This window comes from Gallus gallus, chromosome 21, assembly GCF_016699485.2.
Source record: "Gallus gallus isolate bGalGal1 chromosome 21, bGalGal1.mat.broiler.GRCg7b, whole genome shotgun sequence".
Taxonomy (NCBI): Eukaryota; Metazoa; Chordata; class Aves; order Galliformes; family Phasianidae; genus Gallus; species Gallus gallus.
The window spans coordinates 5,414,499-5,431,391 of NC_052552.1; the positions used below are offsets into that span (position 1 = coordinate 5,414,499).

A 16,893-nucleotide genomic window follows, 5' to 3' on the forward strand; every position below is an offset into this window, starting at 1 on the left:
CCCCTCATAATAATAAATACTAATGATTAAATACTGAAAATAAACAATTATTTCTTCTGGTTACTAGCATCTGTCTAATATGTCTACATTATATGCCCACCATTTTTTTCCCTCACTATTATTTTCTATAAGAAATCCCAGAAATCATTTGTTCCTTGCCAATAACAGCATTTTTTGCACAGCTGTGTCTTTGCCCTTTCCCCTCCAGTGAAAACTGCTCTTCCCTTCTTACTGAAACTACTCACTGGATTCTCGTGCATGAGAAATCTGTACAAGGCCACATCATTGTGTTCTGCACTGCATACAGACTCATTCAGCCCTCTGATGTTACCTCTAGAATGGGAGGGAAATCTTCACTGTTGAAAGCATCCAACAGTCCCGAACCACTCGGGTAGGAAGCGTTCCCAACAAGTTCCACCTGAATTTGGACTGGATCAATAATTGATAGTGCAGTCTCTTGTTCATTTCCTAACCGGCATGAAAATACCTAGAAGTTAAAAATTGGGTTAAAAATACAGAAATTAGGATCTGAAAGTGTAAGCTAACATACTTGGGCTTTGAAATCAAAGACTGACTCTCAACCACAAAAAGTATATGAACTATAGCCAAACTGTTCTCTACAGACAATAGCAATTCCTTTGTGAACTCTAAGAGCAGCTCTAAAAGCTTTCCCGACAATTTATTCCAATGACCTGTAATGCTGTAAACTCAAGAAAAAAAAGATTCTGAAACCCAACCAACTATTTACTTCTGGGCTTAATTCCACTACTCCCACCACAGATATGGAAAGTGCTTTGTTCTTTGGTCTACGAAAACCATTTAAGATTTATCACACCTCTGCCCAGCCTTCTTTTTCTAGATGGAGTAAATTCTTTTAAGCTTTGCAGATATATTATGCCAGATATATTTTATACTCCACAGCACTCAGCGTTCTCATTGCACTTCTATGTTGTTAAGAGCTTCTTCAAGTCAGTTCTCCCAAACCTGGCCACAGCTATCCAGCTGTGGTCTGACTTTGCTGAACAGGATTCAAGGATCACTTCACATACTCCAAATTCCTACTCACATATATTCCAATGACATGGTACTGCTTATTCTCTGCACATCAGTCATGAGCTCAGCCTACAGGCCTTTACTGGACGTGTTGACTTCTGCCTACCTAATCAAGCCCCAGCTTTCAGATAATTTGCCAGTTTGTATATGGAAGCTGAACTCTTAGCAATATTTTGAAATTACAGTCAAGCATTTCAAGCACAAACAGTGTAAGTTCACTCTTAAAACTACTGTAGAATAAGAGCACTTGATGGGGAATTAACATGCCTTAGATATTATTTACTGACTACTCCTGCTGTATATGTACATCAAGTATCCTCATAAATTCATCTGATTTGAGAGACTTTACAAAATGAAGTTTATCTCTACTTACCTCAATGCCAAACAAACTTCCAGAGAAAGGACGGTCCAACAACTTGGGTTTGTAAGTAAGAACAGTGGTCCCCTTCAAAATAATTGCATTCGTATCAAAACAAGACATGTCTTCAACGACCACAAATTCAGTTCCTTAACAAAACAGAATGACAAATAATAAGAAGAAAATCTTAAATACCATTAAGGTCTTCTAAAGCACTGTAATAAAGAACCCATTTACCTGTCACGTTGACCTTAACTTCCAGTTGTTTTTCTGTAGACACATGTAGTGATGAACGTTTTGTAACCACTCCACTTTTCACTGCTTTTGGAACTACACTTGTTTCACTACTGTAAGTGCGCTGCCGGGAAGAAAGGACATTTTCCCTCTTTTTGGTATCTCCAGGAGTATATAGAAAGTCATGAACCAGTAACAACCAGTCAAATATTAAAAACACACGCAGATTGTTCAGTACTACTGTGAAACTGGAGGAATCCTTAGTAGACCTATTCAAAACAGAGAATCACAGTTATGAATTTCATATTTTGCTTTTATTTAAAATATAGGAAGTAGAGTAGTACTATTATGTAAGAACTACACAGAACTTTATATAGGTACAACATAATTTAGAAAGTGTCTGGCCTTTAAAAGTAAGTTTTTAAGCAGATTGAAATTCATCAAGTTGCTGTACATGCAGAAGCCTAACATATCTCAATTGCAAGAAACAGTTTCTAAGCTGCAGCGATACAAAAGGTGAACTGAAAAATGATGGAACAAACTGTAAGAGCTCCTTTTATGCTTTTGCATAGTGCAAATTAATATCAGTAATCTCAGTGTTTGCTTAACCAGATCTGTTATTATCATTGTTTTACATCTGTTCAGTATCAAAGCTAACACACTGCGCAAGAAATGTAGCCCTGGCTCCATGCCCCTGTAAAAGATCAGACACACAATGTGTTTTCTCTCACCCCTGACAGCATTTTGTAGCAGAGGAAGTTTCTTTGCAATCCAGAAATAATGCTAGCCCTCCATTACTTCCAGCATCACATTCCGAATAGCTGGTTAGGAAGAACTGTCTGACTTCATGAAACCAATTCCATTCGATAATGCTAACTGGAAAATAATCTAAGTGCTTAAACTCCATGAAACACTTTTCTATCCAACACATTCTGGACTATTAAATATCTGGAGAAGTGTCATTCCTTTGTGAGAAGCAGGCTGCCTGTGTTGCTTCCAACAACAAAACCCTTGAGCCCTCCCTGGCTCTCCAGGATATCTCCAAAAGGCACGAACCAGTAGAACAGAACTGCAGAGCACTGCGATAGCTTCCATCTAGTGCCAACGATGCTCTCACCAATAAAAATGTAACACGTGCTTATGTGGCTAAAATTTGAAAGCAAAACACTTGTGAAGAAAATTCCATGAACCCATCACTCATAAAACAGATCAGGCTATGCTAAGCAAACAATCCTCCCAACTAGGCAGATAATGGATCAAGGACCACAGGAAAACCCAGAACGTTTTCTTGCTGTTGCTGTTCATTCGTTTGTATTAATAAATCCAGTGGCATTTCAGTTTTATTCAACACAAAATCCTGAAGCCTTTCTCCAATCAAACATCTTTTAAGCACTTAAAACGATCACATATCCTCCAAATCTGTATGACTAATTCCTCTCTACGGCCTTAAACTTCAGAACAAATACCTTCAAAGTTTTTCACAGTCGCCAGATTTTTCCTATGTTGCTGCAGCAACTGCTTCAGGAGGTATCAAAACTCATAAAGTAGTTGGAAAACTGAGCTGGGCCAGTCAGTCTGATCCAACATGAACACAGCACCTTTTGTCATCTCACCTCGTCCTCCTTTCTGTCATTTATGTCGCAATGGACTATCATGTCAACAAAGTGAAATGTTGACACTGTTGTTTATAATCCCATTTTCAAAACAAGAAATGGAACAATTATCCACTACCTGATGCTTTTCAGCATCCCTGGAAGTTAAGATGAGGAAGAGACGTGGCATAGAACACAGTTGGGAATGTAGAGACTGCTTTTTGAACAAAGTGCAATTTCTGTATTTATTTGACTCTCTCAGAAGGAGAAGTGTGACACCTACTGGAGAACAGCTTTTGCATAGCATGTATTAATGCATACAAGTATACAAACCCAGTCCAGACTTAACAAGCAAATACAGCTTTAAGCAGTGCTGACTCAAACAGGCCACAACTTGGTCAAAACATTACAAAAAGCCCACAACAACAACAAAAAAATTAAACCATAGAACTACCAACCTGTAATGCAACTCAATCTGGATTGCTCCTGGACTGCTAGTATTCTTTGATGACTGGAAGATGCAATTGAACACATTGGGCATGCCTGCTGTGGATTTCTGTCCAGCGTAACGCGTGTCAAACGCCATCATGGAATGGGAAACCAAATTTACAGACTTTGTTCTATTTGAAGAGCTTTCGAAAAGCAATTTCGATTTCTTAAAATCAAATCTAGGAGAATAAAAGGAAGACACTGAAGAACCTTGTAGCTCATTTATTTCTTCATGTCCCTTAGCACAAAAGTGTCCATGTTATACTGCTCATCTCTTCCATTTATTTTTTAAAACAGCAATAATCATATCTCATGCCACAGAGATACAACTGCCAACTTGGGCACCAATTAAGAAATGCTGTTTTATTACACTATTCAATTGTAATTTCATGACTATGTTAATTCTTGTCCTATAATGATGAAGTGTTTCAGATAATGTATTCAGAAACAAAAGAAAACTCATACCTGGCTAAAGAGCTGCACTCATCTTTTCCTTTTGGATCCATCAGTTCCAGACTCACATTAACCATGTCAACGAGGAAAGACATAGAAGTATACACTTCTCCACTCAAAACTGTCTGAAAGCATCAAACACCAACATTCTTTTTAAGAACATCCGTTTAAGTTTCATTCTTGAACTAAATTTCGTTATTTAGGACAAATGCAAACAGTTACAGTGTCCTTCTCCTTTAAAGAGCTTAATTAACCATTGCTGGGTGAAAGAAAAAGACATTTCACAGCATCTTCCCCTGCTGTGGTCACACATTCGATTCTAAAGATTACAGCTGTGCAACATAATGCTTGGAAGCCTCACAAGATCAAGTGAAAACAACTCTTCCCACTAATAAGGATAAATGCTGATTATTTCCAGGTGCTGCCCACACTTCTCCCTGAATGGACTGTGTTTAACTACAGCCCTAGATGATGGGCAATAATTGATAACCTACTCAAAAAATATATATAAAAAAAGGCTCTGCTGCAAAGCTTTTATTACTGAAAATCTTCTTTTGGATTTATAAGACAAGAGGGGTTTTGACAAAAAGTAATAAATGTTCCGTTTCATCTTTTAGCGACCTCATAAATCATTAAGAACATCACAGACACAATGGGAAAGGTACCATCACCCTGCACATGCTTACAGGAGAACCTTCAAATCTCTTCAAAAGGTACTATTCCTATGGAAAGATCTTAAACTTCTTGAAGTAGTGATAGCATGCTGCAAAACCAACTGAGCACAAACACCTCAGGCAAAAAACAAACCTGAAGTACAATTTTCATAGATTTAACTTATTTCCCTTTTTTTTTTTTAGATTGAACTAATCTAAAAAATTAACTAACGAAGGCAAACAATGGCACCCATTTCTCACATCTCTTCTGAAGTTCATAATCTCAGAAATATGGAATTATAATCTGCAAACCACAGTTGAAAGGAAAAAGTATTACAAAACAAAACCCTCAACTCTCAGCAGTATCTACAGGTTAAAAAGTTCCTCACTGTTCTCTGTTGTTGTTTTTTTGTCTGTTTGTTTGTTTTTAAATTAATTAGTCCATCTTATAAACTATGACAAATTAACAGATGCTGTGCCCAGTCAGAAAATGTAGTATTTCAGGGCAGAATTTCAGCTGCATAAACCTGCAGTTCCTCTTACATGAATTCTTGGATCCTGCAGGTCGTAAGGTCGCATGAACTCCTCAATAGGTTCCCCAAGGTTGTTCTCCAGCAAGCCACGTATCAGTTTGTACTTAGTCAAATCCAGAGAGCAATGGACTGATGAGAGATTGCCATGTATCAATATGTCTGCAACTGCATGACTCAGTTCTCTATGGCAAAGAAAAGAAATGGGTTTTCAAGATACTGTAACACAGCAGGGAATGCTCTGAGACACATGAGAAGGAACATAGAACACTGTGTGCAGGAATACAGCATAAAAGGATCCCACTTGGATCAACTCACTTGTCTAAGTTTCTCTCTACTTGCAACTTCAGCCTGAAAGGTTCTTTCAATAGGCTTCCTCCTGTCTGCCTCACACAGTAGGATGGAAAGCTCAAGTCTGTACTTGTGTCTTCCACAGCCTTGGAATACTCTCTTGGGTATCTCTCTGCAGCAAATATGTCCATGTCCTGCAGATCAACCACAATGCAGTCTAAGAGGCAGATGTGATCCTCTGCAAGTGCACAGGAGATAACACATTAAACAAGAAAAAAAATAAAGCAAATGAATTCAAGAATCTGCAAAACTAATGCAACTTACCTAACAAAAGACATTTAGTTTCTCCTGGAAGTTATTCTGATATTTATTCACACTCATCAATATCTGTAACTATCAGATACCAAGCTTGGGTAAAAGTGAACTTAACTATGAGTCCATAATACTCCTTACGTTCATAATACTCATCTTAAAACGTAACCAACCTGCAGCAATGTTCTTCCAGAAACAGAACTAAAATTCTCTAGCCCTTTAAGCTGCAAAATCTACACAAACTAACAAGTTACTTACTCTTAAACATAAAATCTTTAAACCAAGAGCTTTCTATTCTCCAGTGGCACACACGCTATATGTGAAATGGCACTGCATTATTCTACACAAGAAAAAAAGAACTAAACTGGGTTCCTCCACTGTTTGTAACATACCTGGGCTCTCAGGGTTTGGTACAACAGGTAATTTGGACTGTTGTCCTTGTGGCTTACTCAATGAATTGAGCTCACTCTTCAGCCTGGAAACATTTCCCCCAGATGGCTTTTTCATGAACAGTCCTTCCATCACTACTTTGGATTCATCTGCACTTGTGGTTTTCTTCATGCTATGCTTTGGGGTTCCCAAAGGAGATGAAAACTGAGCGGAATCCTGCTAACAAAAGCAATTCAATGATTAACAATAGATTTCCCCATTTAAATACTAAGGGTCCAACACATTCAAGTCCTTGTCCAAACTGTAACTGTTTTCTATGAATTACATTGTCTTTTACCACTGCAGAAAGATGGTCATTTTCAAAGGAAGATGTGAAACACTCCCAAGAAAATAATTTAAAAATGAGTCTTCACTTGCACAAAACCAGAAAAAAAAATCCCATATAAATGAAATTAACATCAAACAATGAGCTAAAACTGTCAAAATATCAAGCATTCCTGTAGAATAAAGATAGGAAAAATATTTTAAAAGCTGTTTTTCAGAATATCTTCAAGTGTTCAAAATATATGCAGTGATTTCTGCTAGACCACGTTAGCAATTTAACATTTATTAGAGTAAGGGAATAAACACTTCAGTACATGATATTGTTTTAGGGGTGTCAGCCATAATACCAAAACATGTCCCAGAATTTTTTGGCAGGAGCTGAGTTAAAGCTGTAAAAAAGATCCTTATCCTTATTCTTAAAATGTCCAGAAGTGAAAAAAGCAAAAGTTCAAAAACAACAGTTTGAAAATGTGAATATTTAACATGGCCCTACAAAACAAGACTGCAAAGGACATGCAAAGAGAAGACATCACATCATCTGTAAATCTATGAGTTTAGGCAAACCCAGATTAATAGCTCCTCAAACACGCGTAAACAGCACACAACAATAAATTCAACTCAAAATCTTATGGAATTCAGCAAATTCTTTACACATTAATGTAGATAGGAACTTTTTACTGCTAAATTCCACAAAGGTAGGATTTTTTAGTTAATGAGGAGCACCTTAACACTACCACAAAGATGGGAAATACCTCAAATAAAACTGGATCCTTGTATGCATTGCCTTGCAAAATCAGATCCTCAAAAAATAAACAAGGCAGAGAAAGCAAATGAAAACAAAAGAATGCAAAACTGAAAAACAAAACCCAGCCCCACATCAAAACACCCAACACTAAAACACATCTACTCTATCCTGCTCTAAAACACTGAATATCTGAGTGCTACATAACACAGTCCCTTTAAAATGAGACAAAATTGCTACATACACATTCTCTGTACCCTTTCAACATTATTTGGGGGATGTTCCATTTCTGAATCTTTACATATACCTGCACAATAGCGTGCAGAAGACAACCAGAGCTCAGAAGACAAGTCAATATTACAATTAGTGTTGTGTTTCAGTAAAGGCATTGTTAGGTATCAACCATACAGCAGTAATGGACAAATTCCTGTGGCAACAGCAGGAGGTCACTTGAATCCCATCCCCTCTTTAAGAAGGGAACAGGTGATTGCCAGAAAACCACTCATTTTGTTGCATGGATTAGATCTAGAAACCCCTCCCAGATGGATTTTCCGAACCTCAAAGTGTCCTTTCTTGCACTTAAAACATTGATTCAAACCTATACTGGAAGCCCTTCATTATGTTTTACCTAGTGAAACCAACCACACATGCTTGGTTTCATTATGTAAAAGCAGAAAGACAAAAAAAAAAAAACAATTTCTGTTCTCCAGCATTTTCCAACAACTTTCAGCTCAGAAATATCTCCATTCTCTCTTATTACATGGAAGAAGGAGGTCTAGCTGAAAGTTTTTTATGTTCCCACATGCAGGTGCACACCCAGCTGGTCCAACTTTCCAGTAAGGCCAGCTCCATCAGCACAACCGGCCACTGCCCTGAAGGCCTCAACAAGCAAGCACAGCGTGCGCAGAACAGAGCAGCTGGGTACAAGAACCTGCAGCCAGCTCCGAAATATAGAAAGAAGAACTAGAAAATTCCCAAGCAGAGCAACTGAGAAGTAATGTTCTTACCTTGTTCTTCAACGAGAAGGTACCTGGCATACCCGCAAACAGAAATCTGTTCTTCACTTTCAGTTTTCCAAGATTGGCAACAATAAGACTGTTGGATTTTGAGCTTTCAGGTATGAGCAGCACAGGAGCACCAGCCTCAATATCAAGAAGAACCCGGGAAGCTCGCTGAGCTTTATCTCTCACCTAGAATCATAGAATGGTTTGAGTTGGAAGGGACCTTTAAGATCATCTAGATCCACCTGCTGTAGGCAGGGACACCTCTCACAAGACCAGGCTGCCCAAAGAGAGAGAAAACATTCGTTTGAAAACTTAGTTCATAGAATCATAGAATGGCCTGGGCTGAAAAGGACCACAATGATCATTTCATTTCAACCCCCTGCTATGTGCAGGGTCGCCAACCAGCAGACCAGGCTGCCCAGAGCCACATCCAGCCTGGCCTTGAATGCCTGCAGGGATGGGGCATCCACAGCCTCCTTGGGCAACCCGTTCAGTGCGTCACCACCCTCTGGGTGAAAAACTTCCTCCTAATATCTATCTAACCTAAACCTCCCCCATCTCGGATTAAAACCATTCCCCCTTGTCCTATCACTATCCACCCTCATACACAGCTGTTCCCCTTCCTATTAATACACTCCCTTCAAGTACTGAAATAGTTCAAGCATCAGAACAACTTGGAAGCACACTGCATGTTTTGCTGTTTTATAAGTACTAAAAAACAAACAAACAAAAAAAAAGTGTTTATCATAACATTTTCAGATTAAAATAATGAAAGAGATTCTTCTTAGGGTTTTCTGGCATGGTCACATGTAAAACACATTTAGAAACTCGAGTTTACAGGAAGTAGGAGGTTATTCCACACTGATTAGTACTGAATTCAGCAACTCTATTCCTCAATTTATAAAACTGAGACAAAATGTTGTGATAATTTTATACAGGTTTAAAAGGGAAACTGAATTCATGCTTTCAGCAGAGAGCAAAGTCCAGTTCAAAAAGATTGATGGAAACAGCAAACACCAGTGCAACGAGTGCCAAAATCAACATTAAACTGCACTGTCCCCACTGCACTGGAAGAGGAATACGAAGACTCTGTGACAATTCACTGCTTAAAAAAGGATTCATTACGAAAAACTTATTTCAGCTCACAAAAGTCTGCTGGGAAAGAATAGAAAAAACCCAACAACCCAACATACTGTTTGTCCTTCAATTGCTGCTCTCTGCCGGCCCAGGACATCCTGAAGCTGAGTGAAGTGCTGAATGAAGGACACCACCTCAGCCTGGAAGCGCTGGGTGTGCACATACTGAACAGATGCCATCCGGAGAGTGACACGAATATCACACTCCCTCTGTAGCAATGGATCCGGCCGCCCATATCTGTGGTAGAGGACCAAGGTAAAATTTAGTTTTCTCTCTTAACTACATTTTACAAATACAGCCATTCATTACTCACAAAATAATAATACACGGGATTTAACTGGTGCTCGCAGTATGTAACTTCAACAATTACAACAAAATATAGCTTATATTACAGCATCTTGTTAATAAGACTCAGGCCAATAACCAGAGGTTTCAATTCATACTTGTAAACTTGAAAAATGAGTGCTTCTTCACCACTTGTAGTGAAACGTTCTCTGTAAAACTCCCCATGAGCTGTGAGGTCACTTAAGGACAAACCTCCAATGCTTCCCTGCAGGGCTAAGTCCCCATCTGCAAAACAAGAGCCAAACAGTTGTAAGCATCAAACATCCGTTGCTGAAAACCCAAAGTAATCTTTCCATAAGCTTCTATTAGTGGAATAAACTCACTGTAAGTAACTCAACAAAGGACACTAATTAAACATAAAACCTGATACTGAAACAATCTGCTACAAACATTAACACAAATGCAACCCTATCATTTACACACACAGCGATCACAGCACTCTGTGAACTTAGAACTCTTTTCTTCTTCTGAAACAGTAATATACACACTATTGTACTGCTCTGCAACTGGGAGGACTGCAAGAATTTGAAGTCAATCCTGAAATACCCCAATGGGGAGGAATAGAAGCATCACATTCCCTAGAAACAGGACACAAGCAGAAACCCAAAACAATGAGCAGCAAACACAAAACACTTCAACCCAGAAACGAAAAGCACATCTCCTTTTATTTTGAACCATGTATAATGTCAGACGTCCCATCTACTCACCAATTATTTCCAAGTGAGCTGCAAGTTTTGACACACTGGCTTTAGCAAGCTCACTCATCGTCTTATTCAGTACTAAAGACAAAGAATGAACCTGGTCAAACAAAAAGAAACAGGTTGATATTACACAGTGTGAGCTCACAATTAAACTGTTGAATTAGACTGTAGATGCAGCCTTTTTCCATCCTTGTTTGCATGCTAAAGTCTCCCACATACCTTAGAACAGTCAGGTTATCAACACATCCCAGCACTGTTACCTTTGTCCTCTGTCAAGATTTCTCATTTGTTAGCATGGAATCATAGAATGGTTGAAAAAGACCACAACGACCATCTTGTTTCAACCCCCCTGCTATGTGCAGGGTCACCAACCACCAGACCAGGCTGCCCAGAGCCACATCCAGCCTGGCCCTGAATGCCCTCAGGAAACATTGCCTACACCACCTCTAGACAAAGACTATATTACTACATGTCTACACATTCATAAATATGTATGTGTATATAGCTACAGAAGCATATATATACATATATTTTTGAAGTACGCTCCACAGCACCCAGAACAGCTGTTTCAATTCCAGTATGTCAGCAACAAAGATAGGTAACTACTTCAGAGATCACCAACATTGAGACTCTGCCTTGTGTTGCCCCAGGGAAATAAAAACCACCTCCCATAAGACTTGCACTTCTCTAGGCTCTCACTGTCAAACTCTACCCACAAGAGCTCCATAAAGATGAACACGGAACATTCTACTTCAGCCTCTCTTTACAAGACATATATATGTGTAAGGAGGATGACAGAGCAAGGGAGTCAATCCATTTGCAAATAAATTTTGTTTTTCCTGTAATTTGTCCTTTTTTTTAAAAAAAATAGGAAACAAAACTTACATACACTCACACATTCTAAATCTACCGTTTTAAGTGTGTTCTTCACTGCAGAATGTTAATGTGATTTAAATGTTACCTTAAGTTTTTATAAAGCAGAAGTTCTATAATGGACAATACAGTTATGATTTTGCATCTCAGGCACAATACCTTCAAATCCAGCTTAGTGTTTACAGGCTCTTGGGCTGCAGAAGCAGACAAGGTATTTACTTCTGATTTAGATGTCTGCTGAGTATCTTCAGGTTGCAGCTTCATCGCATGGTTATCAGCAGTGGATCCAATCCCAAAGAAATCCAGTATCACTACCCAGGTTTGCAGAGTTATTAAGACATCTAGACAATTAAAATCGACATCTATACTGCGATTAATCTTGTTATAGCGAGAGGAAAATTCAGGATGTTTCCTATCCACTAGAAATATATTGATATGAACCAGTGAATCATCAAAGTGACTTTTTCCACAAGGCAACTTGGATCTATCCGCTGTTGGAGAAGGAGGTGGAGTCAGGGGGTACTCAGAATCAGCATCTTCTTTTTGCTTCTTACGTGAGGCACAAACTGGTCTTTGGTAAAGCTGAAAGACATTGGATGCTTCTTCCATATGAGATGGCAGGGAGCGTGGCATATCTGGATATTCGACATTGGATACTGAGGGACATGACTGTGAAAGGTACTCCTTGTGTGCTAAACTGGATGGCTTGGGTGCTCCACGGGACACCATCAGATTCTTATACACAGAGTCTGGGTTTTTTTCCAGAAGATCTTCCATTAGCAGTGAACGCAAGGCAATCTGAATAGACAAAGTCTGAGGATGATCTTTAGTAAACTCAACATCAAAATCCTGAAACTTAAGGCTGACAAGGCCCTGTGCACCGAGTGTAAGATCGCCACTTAACTGAACCTGGAGCTCGGAGATGTGGAAGTTTGCTTGAATCTGAGTGAAAGACTTTGTTTCCCTGATTGTCAGTGACTTGCTTGGAATAGAATTAAAACTGGAGTGGCTGAATAAGCCATTTTCCTTCCGTTCACTTGAGAATTCTGTGCCCGTACTAAGAGCTGATGCTGATGGAGAACTATGACAAGTCGAAGATGCAGCAGCAGCTGGAAATTTGTTCAAGTCTTCATTGTAAATTAAATTATCCAGAGTTTGCAGGACCTGTTCATACACATGTTTTGCTAACACTACCTACAATATAGAAAAAAACAACCACAGTCAACACAGTAGCTCTCTGTAACACTAAAATCACTACATATATTTGAAAATATTTCCTTGAAAAATTCTTATCCTATATGGAGAAAAATACGTTTATATTGATAACAGGACTACTAAGTTACTATACCTGAAGAGGGTTCACAAATTTCCCTTCAATTTTCATGATGTTTGATATTCCAAAGTCTTCATTACTTAGCGGGAATGTTACATCTAAATCTCTCCCTAGTGGTATCTTTTCTAATTTAAACTGGATGGTGGTGTTATTCAGGATGTGGAAAGCTGTTAAGAAAAAGTGAAATGAGAACAATGTTGTAATACATGAATTGATTATCGTATAAGAACCGCACAGCAGGGATAATGCAGGAGCTATTAACCAAGATTTCTTAGCAATATTGGCACTGTTTTGTCAAATTTCTGCATGAAAGACATTAGGAAAATAAAAATGGATACAAATAAAAGGATTTGTCCCTTTTATTTAAGATTGAGCAGCATATTTCAGGAGGATGGGGTGAGGTAGTATATAAGCAAGCCCACAATCAAAACACATTTTTAGTCCTCTCTACCAATAGTATTAAAAACAATAAAGAGTCCTCTAATTAACATACCATGGCCTTTATGTAATGATTCAAAGAAGTCGTGACGAGTAAATTGGGATTCCTCCTGGCTATTAATACTAGCAGGACCTGAAGAATGAAGACCTTGAGATACTTCACTTGCAGACTCTTTCTTGCTCATAAACTGACTGGTATTTAAAGAATACATTTTAATATCTTTTATTTCAACTTGCAGTCTATCACTTGTAGACTCATCTTCTCCTGGTACAAAATTCTGAATAGACATTTGTCCTAGGTGACCTACAAGCAGCTCAGGGCTACCAGGTTTTCGAGGTATTGAGACAATTGGTGATTCAATGTTGATGTTCAATATAAGCTTAATAGTATCGCTTTTGAGAGGTGGTGATCCAAATGCATAGCCATCATTATCTTCTAAGTTGGCAGCATCTCTTGATCTTGGCGTCGTATCAAACAAAGAAACCATTTCACTGTATTCAGCAGTTTTAGTTGCCAAGACTGTAGTAACTTTTGAAGCCGCACTTTTCAGCATGCTACGGAAATTCTCTTCCAATTCATCCATTGACAAAGTCAGTTCTTTCAGAAATTTAGCAGAGTGGTTGTAGTGCAAGGAGGCCATTTTGAGATTGAGAGAGCATTCCTCTTTTGACTTTTCGGTCAGAGTGAAACTTAATGCATCTGGAAGGCTACTTCCATCATCAAGTCTAAAGAACAAAGATTCAAAGTAATCTACATCACCAATGAGATTTTCATACCTTCCTGTATTCCCTATGCTGACAACATACTGGTTCTTAACACCGTCTTGCGTTAAATCCATCAGGTGAAGACATCCAAGAGAGCCATTCACATCAAATTTACTACACATGGAAACATTGACTTTGGTACCACCAATACTGGCTGTTGCAATTTTTCTGCCATATTTTTCTCCATTTGTCATTCCAACTGTCCTGAGGAGGAGGATATTCAACCAGTGAATATCAACTGCTACCTCTGTATTCTGAACGTAAGTAGACTGAAAGGTTTCCTGCTCCCTCCAAACTCTTTCCGTGTCATCCATTAAAGGCTGAGGACTGGAATCTTCTTTCTCTTTCGGGAAAGATTTCTGGAGAAACCCAATCAGTTCAACAATTGTCTCTGGATTGAGGATGATATCCAGGTTGTTCACTTGTACAGAGATCACCTGCAGACTGCTATCCAAATTCATTGACGGGCATTCTGCACTCACAAACTGATACTCTAATTTTATCAAAGACTCTTGATCTTTTCCATTGTTACCAGATGAAGTATTTGATGCCACAGCACATCTCTCTGCCAGACTGGATGCATCAATGGGATGTGCATCACACGGTCCGTAAACTGGTGACTGAGCCCTGCTGTCTCTGAGACTTCCTGTTGGCACATCAAAACTCAGATTCTTATGAGAAGCCATCAAAAGATCAAAATCTGTTCCATATGTTTGCATAGTATCAACAAGTAACAGCCCATGAACAGTTAGAGACACTTCTGCATCGTAAGGCCTTTTCACAAAATGGGCATTGGTGCCAAAAACCTTCAGTACAGAGATATACCGTCCATTACTTTCAACCCCCAGCTGCATACAGTTTACTTTGAACTCAGCCAAAAGCAGCTGAGATTCAACAAGAACTTCCCTGGTATGCTGCTCGAGCATCACAACACTCTGCGTTAGATTCATTACAGAATCATGCAAAGTGCCAAGCTGGTCTACCTCTGAAAAAATCTTATCTTTCCCTAAATTTAGGCCATCTGATGACTTCGTTTCAGATGCACTCAGCTGCGTGCAACAGTTCTTCAAAGCCAATATTTTATCTTCATTGATGTGAATTTTCAAGTCTGGTAGACTGCCAGACAAGACAGCTCCTGGGTACTTTGGGTCAGATGTGTATATCAATCTGCGCTCCAACTGCAGGTGAACATTGAATTTTTCTACCACATGTGTTGGACCCACATCGCTATCCTGAACGTGTTTCCAGTTGTCTTTCACTCGGCCCACCATGATCTGAAGATCCAGAAATGAAAGTGTGTATCTCTCGTACATTTTCTTACTCATTAAGTGTGCTTGTAACTGCTCTTCACTTATTTCTACTCCAGTAAATCCAGAGAGTTTGATTCCACTGTTAGTGCTGGTTTCAGGTGGTGGAGTATTGGGAGGAGTTGCAAGAGGTGTTTTATATTCCTCATCACTTAACTCATTGAATTCTGGTGAAAAAGCATCTGCATTCCTTTTAGATTCTTCTGTGGATTAAAAAAAAAAAAAAAAATCAAACAAATAAACAAACAGAAGTATTCTCCTTGGATATCTCCAATCATCACCTGATCATCCTGATTGATGCTGTTTTTAAAATACAGAGTACATCCAGTACTGTCCTTGCCCCTTCCACTGTCACTCTCTCTTATCTCAACAGGAAATCTACCACGCCTCTTTTACATGGATGCAGATGACAGTCACAATGTATTAAAGAATCTAATAAAAGACACTATTTTCTCATTTTTAATCCACTTTATTACTACAAGCTTTACTGATATCAGAAGTTGTTTAATAAAGAAATGAAATAAACCATTAACCTGCCTATGCAAGCTTTTCGAGACCCTTTAGGATTAGATCATAAATTCCTTAAAATCATCTAAAAGAAATACTTAACTACAATACATGGCTGATCCAATATGTGACAAATTAATTTTATATTGTATATCTTTAAACTTTTTTTTAATCATGAGAAAAAGATTTTTTCTACTCCACAAAGCAGGGATCCTATCGTCCAAATTTTCTTGTAGCTCAAGCTACTCCTACCAGGCTGATGTATTGGCTCCAAAGGAAACAAAAAATCTATCTTCTGTAAACACTTTTTGTTCTTGTTCTAGTTTACCCTAACGCGGAAGTTACTGCGCAGTAGACAAAACATCACTGTAGACAATTCCAGGCTCAACATCTTGACTTTTCACTGCACCACAAAACTACTTACCCTGCAGCTGTACTTTTTAAAAATGAAATAAATATCCCATTGATATCTCTTTCATTTTTTTATATTTAAACATATTGGCACGCACCATACGGTTCAGCTAGATTCTAAACAGATCTAATGTTTACACATTCACTCAAATTTCTTTTTAATTTTCATTCACTGTTTTCCCAGTGGAACAAGAAAGAAGCAATGAGTTGTTTAAGAAGCAGTGATTTTCACTTCTAACATAAAGAAAGGACACCAATTTTCTGTTCGTTTCTATTAGGTTAGCTGCAGACGTGCTAAAAACAGATCCATATGACCTCAGAGCTTAAGGGCTTATTCAAAGCATACTCTCACTGGGAACACTGTTCCCAAAAATTATTTGACAGCTAAATTTCATATCCCTCAAAGCCAAAATCTCATCTGTGGTAAAGTGCCTGAAACACTAGCTTCACACCTGCTCAAAGCCTTCAAGAGGCATAAGATTATCACAGGAGATTATTTCATTTAATAAGTAACCTCAGATCCCTGCCCCAGAGAAAACCCACGTCCCACTGCCCGTTACTTTTAAAAACCAGCACCTGAATTTTAACTCAAAAATTATCACTAACAGCAGAATTATTTGTGAAACTACACATCTACAGAGGAACAACTCT

General features: G+C 38.6%; 1 protein-coding gene across 5 annotated transcripts in view; it reads right to left on the bottom strand.

The window, feature by feature from the left end:
* VPS13D (vacuolar protein sorting 13 homolog D) overlaps positions 1 to 16,893 on the bottom strand; it is an 88,757-nt gene that overhangs the window by 59,229 nt on the left and 12,635 nt on the right. For 3 of the 5 annotated variants that reach the window (XM_040651394.2, XM_040651392.2, XM_040651393.2), the window contains exons 19-33: positions 13,308 to 15,527; positions 12,830 to 12,981; positions 11,641 to 12,675; positions 10,615 to 10,705; positions 10,006 to 10,132; positions 9,619 to 9,799; positions 8,429 to 8,611; positions 6,358 to 6,574; positions 5,681 to 5,891; positions 5,376 to 5,547; positions 4,192 to 4,304; positions 3,696 to 3,905; positions 1,649 to 1,914; positions 1,427 to 1,560; positions 332 to 487 (exon numbers count right to left, since the gene is read on the bottom strand). In XM_040651394.2, coding sequence (XP_040507328.1) covers positions 332 to 487; positions 1,427 to 1,560; positions 1,649 to 1,914; positions 3,696 to 3,905; positions 4,192 to 4,304; positions 5,376 to 5,547; positions 5,681 to 5,891; positions 6,358 to 6,574; positions 8,429 to 8,611; positions 9,619 to 9,799; positions 10,006 to 10,132; positions 10,615 to 10,705; positions 11,641 to 12,675; positions 12,830 to 12,981; positions 13,308 to 15,527 — 5,468 coding nt within the window. The remainder of the gene's footprint in view (positions 1 to 331; positions 488 to 1,426; positions 1,561 to 1,648; positions 1,915 to 3,695; positions 3,906 to 4,191; positions 4,305 to 5,375; positions 5,548 to 5,680; positions 5,892 to 6,357; positions 6,575 to 8,428; positions 8,612 to 9,618; positions 9,800 to 10,005; positions 10,133 to 10,614; positions 10,706 to 11,640; positions 12,676 to 12,829; positions 12,982 to 13,307; positions 15,528 to 16,893) is intronic. The other 2 variants (XM_040651395.2, XM_025142588.3) reach the window with 1 other exon arrangement.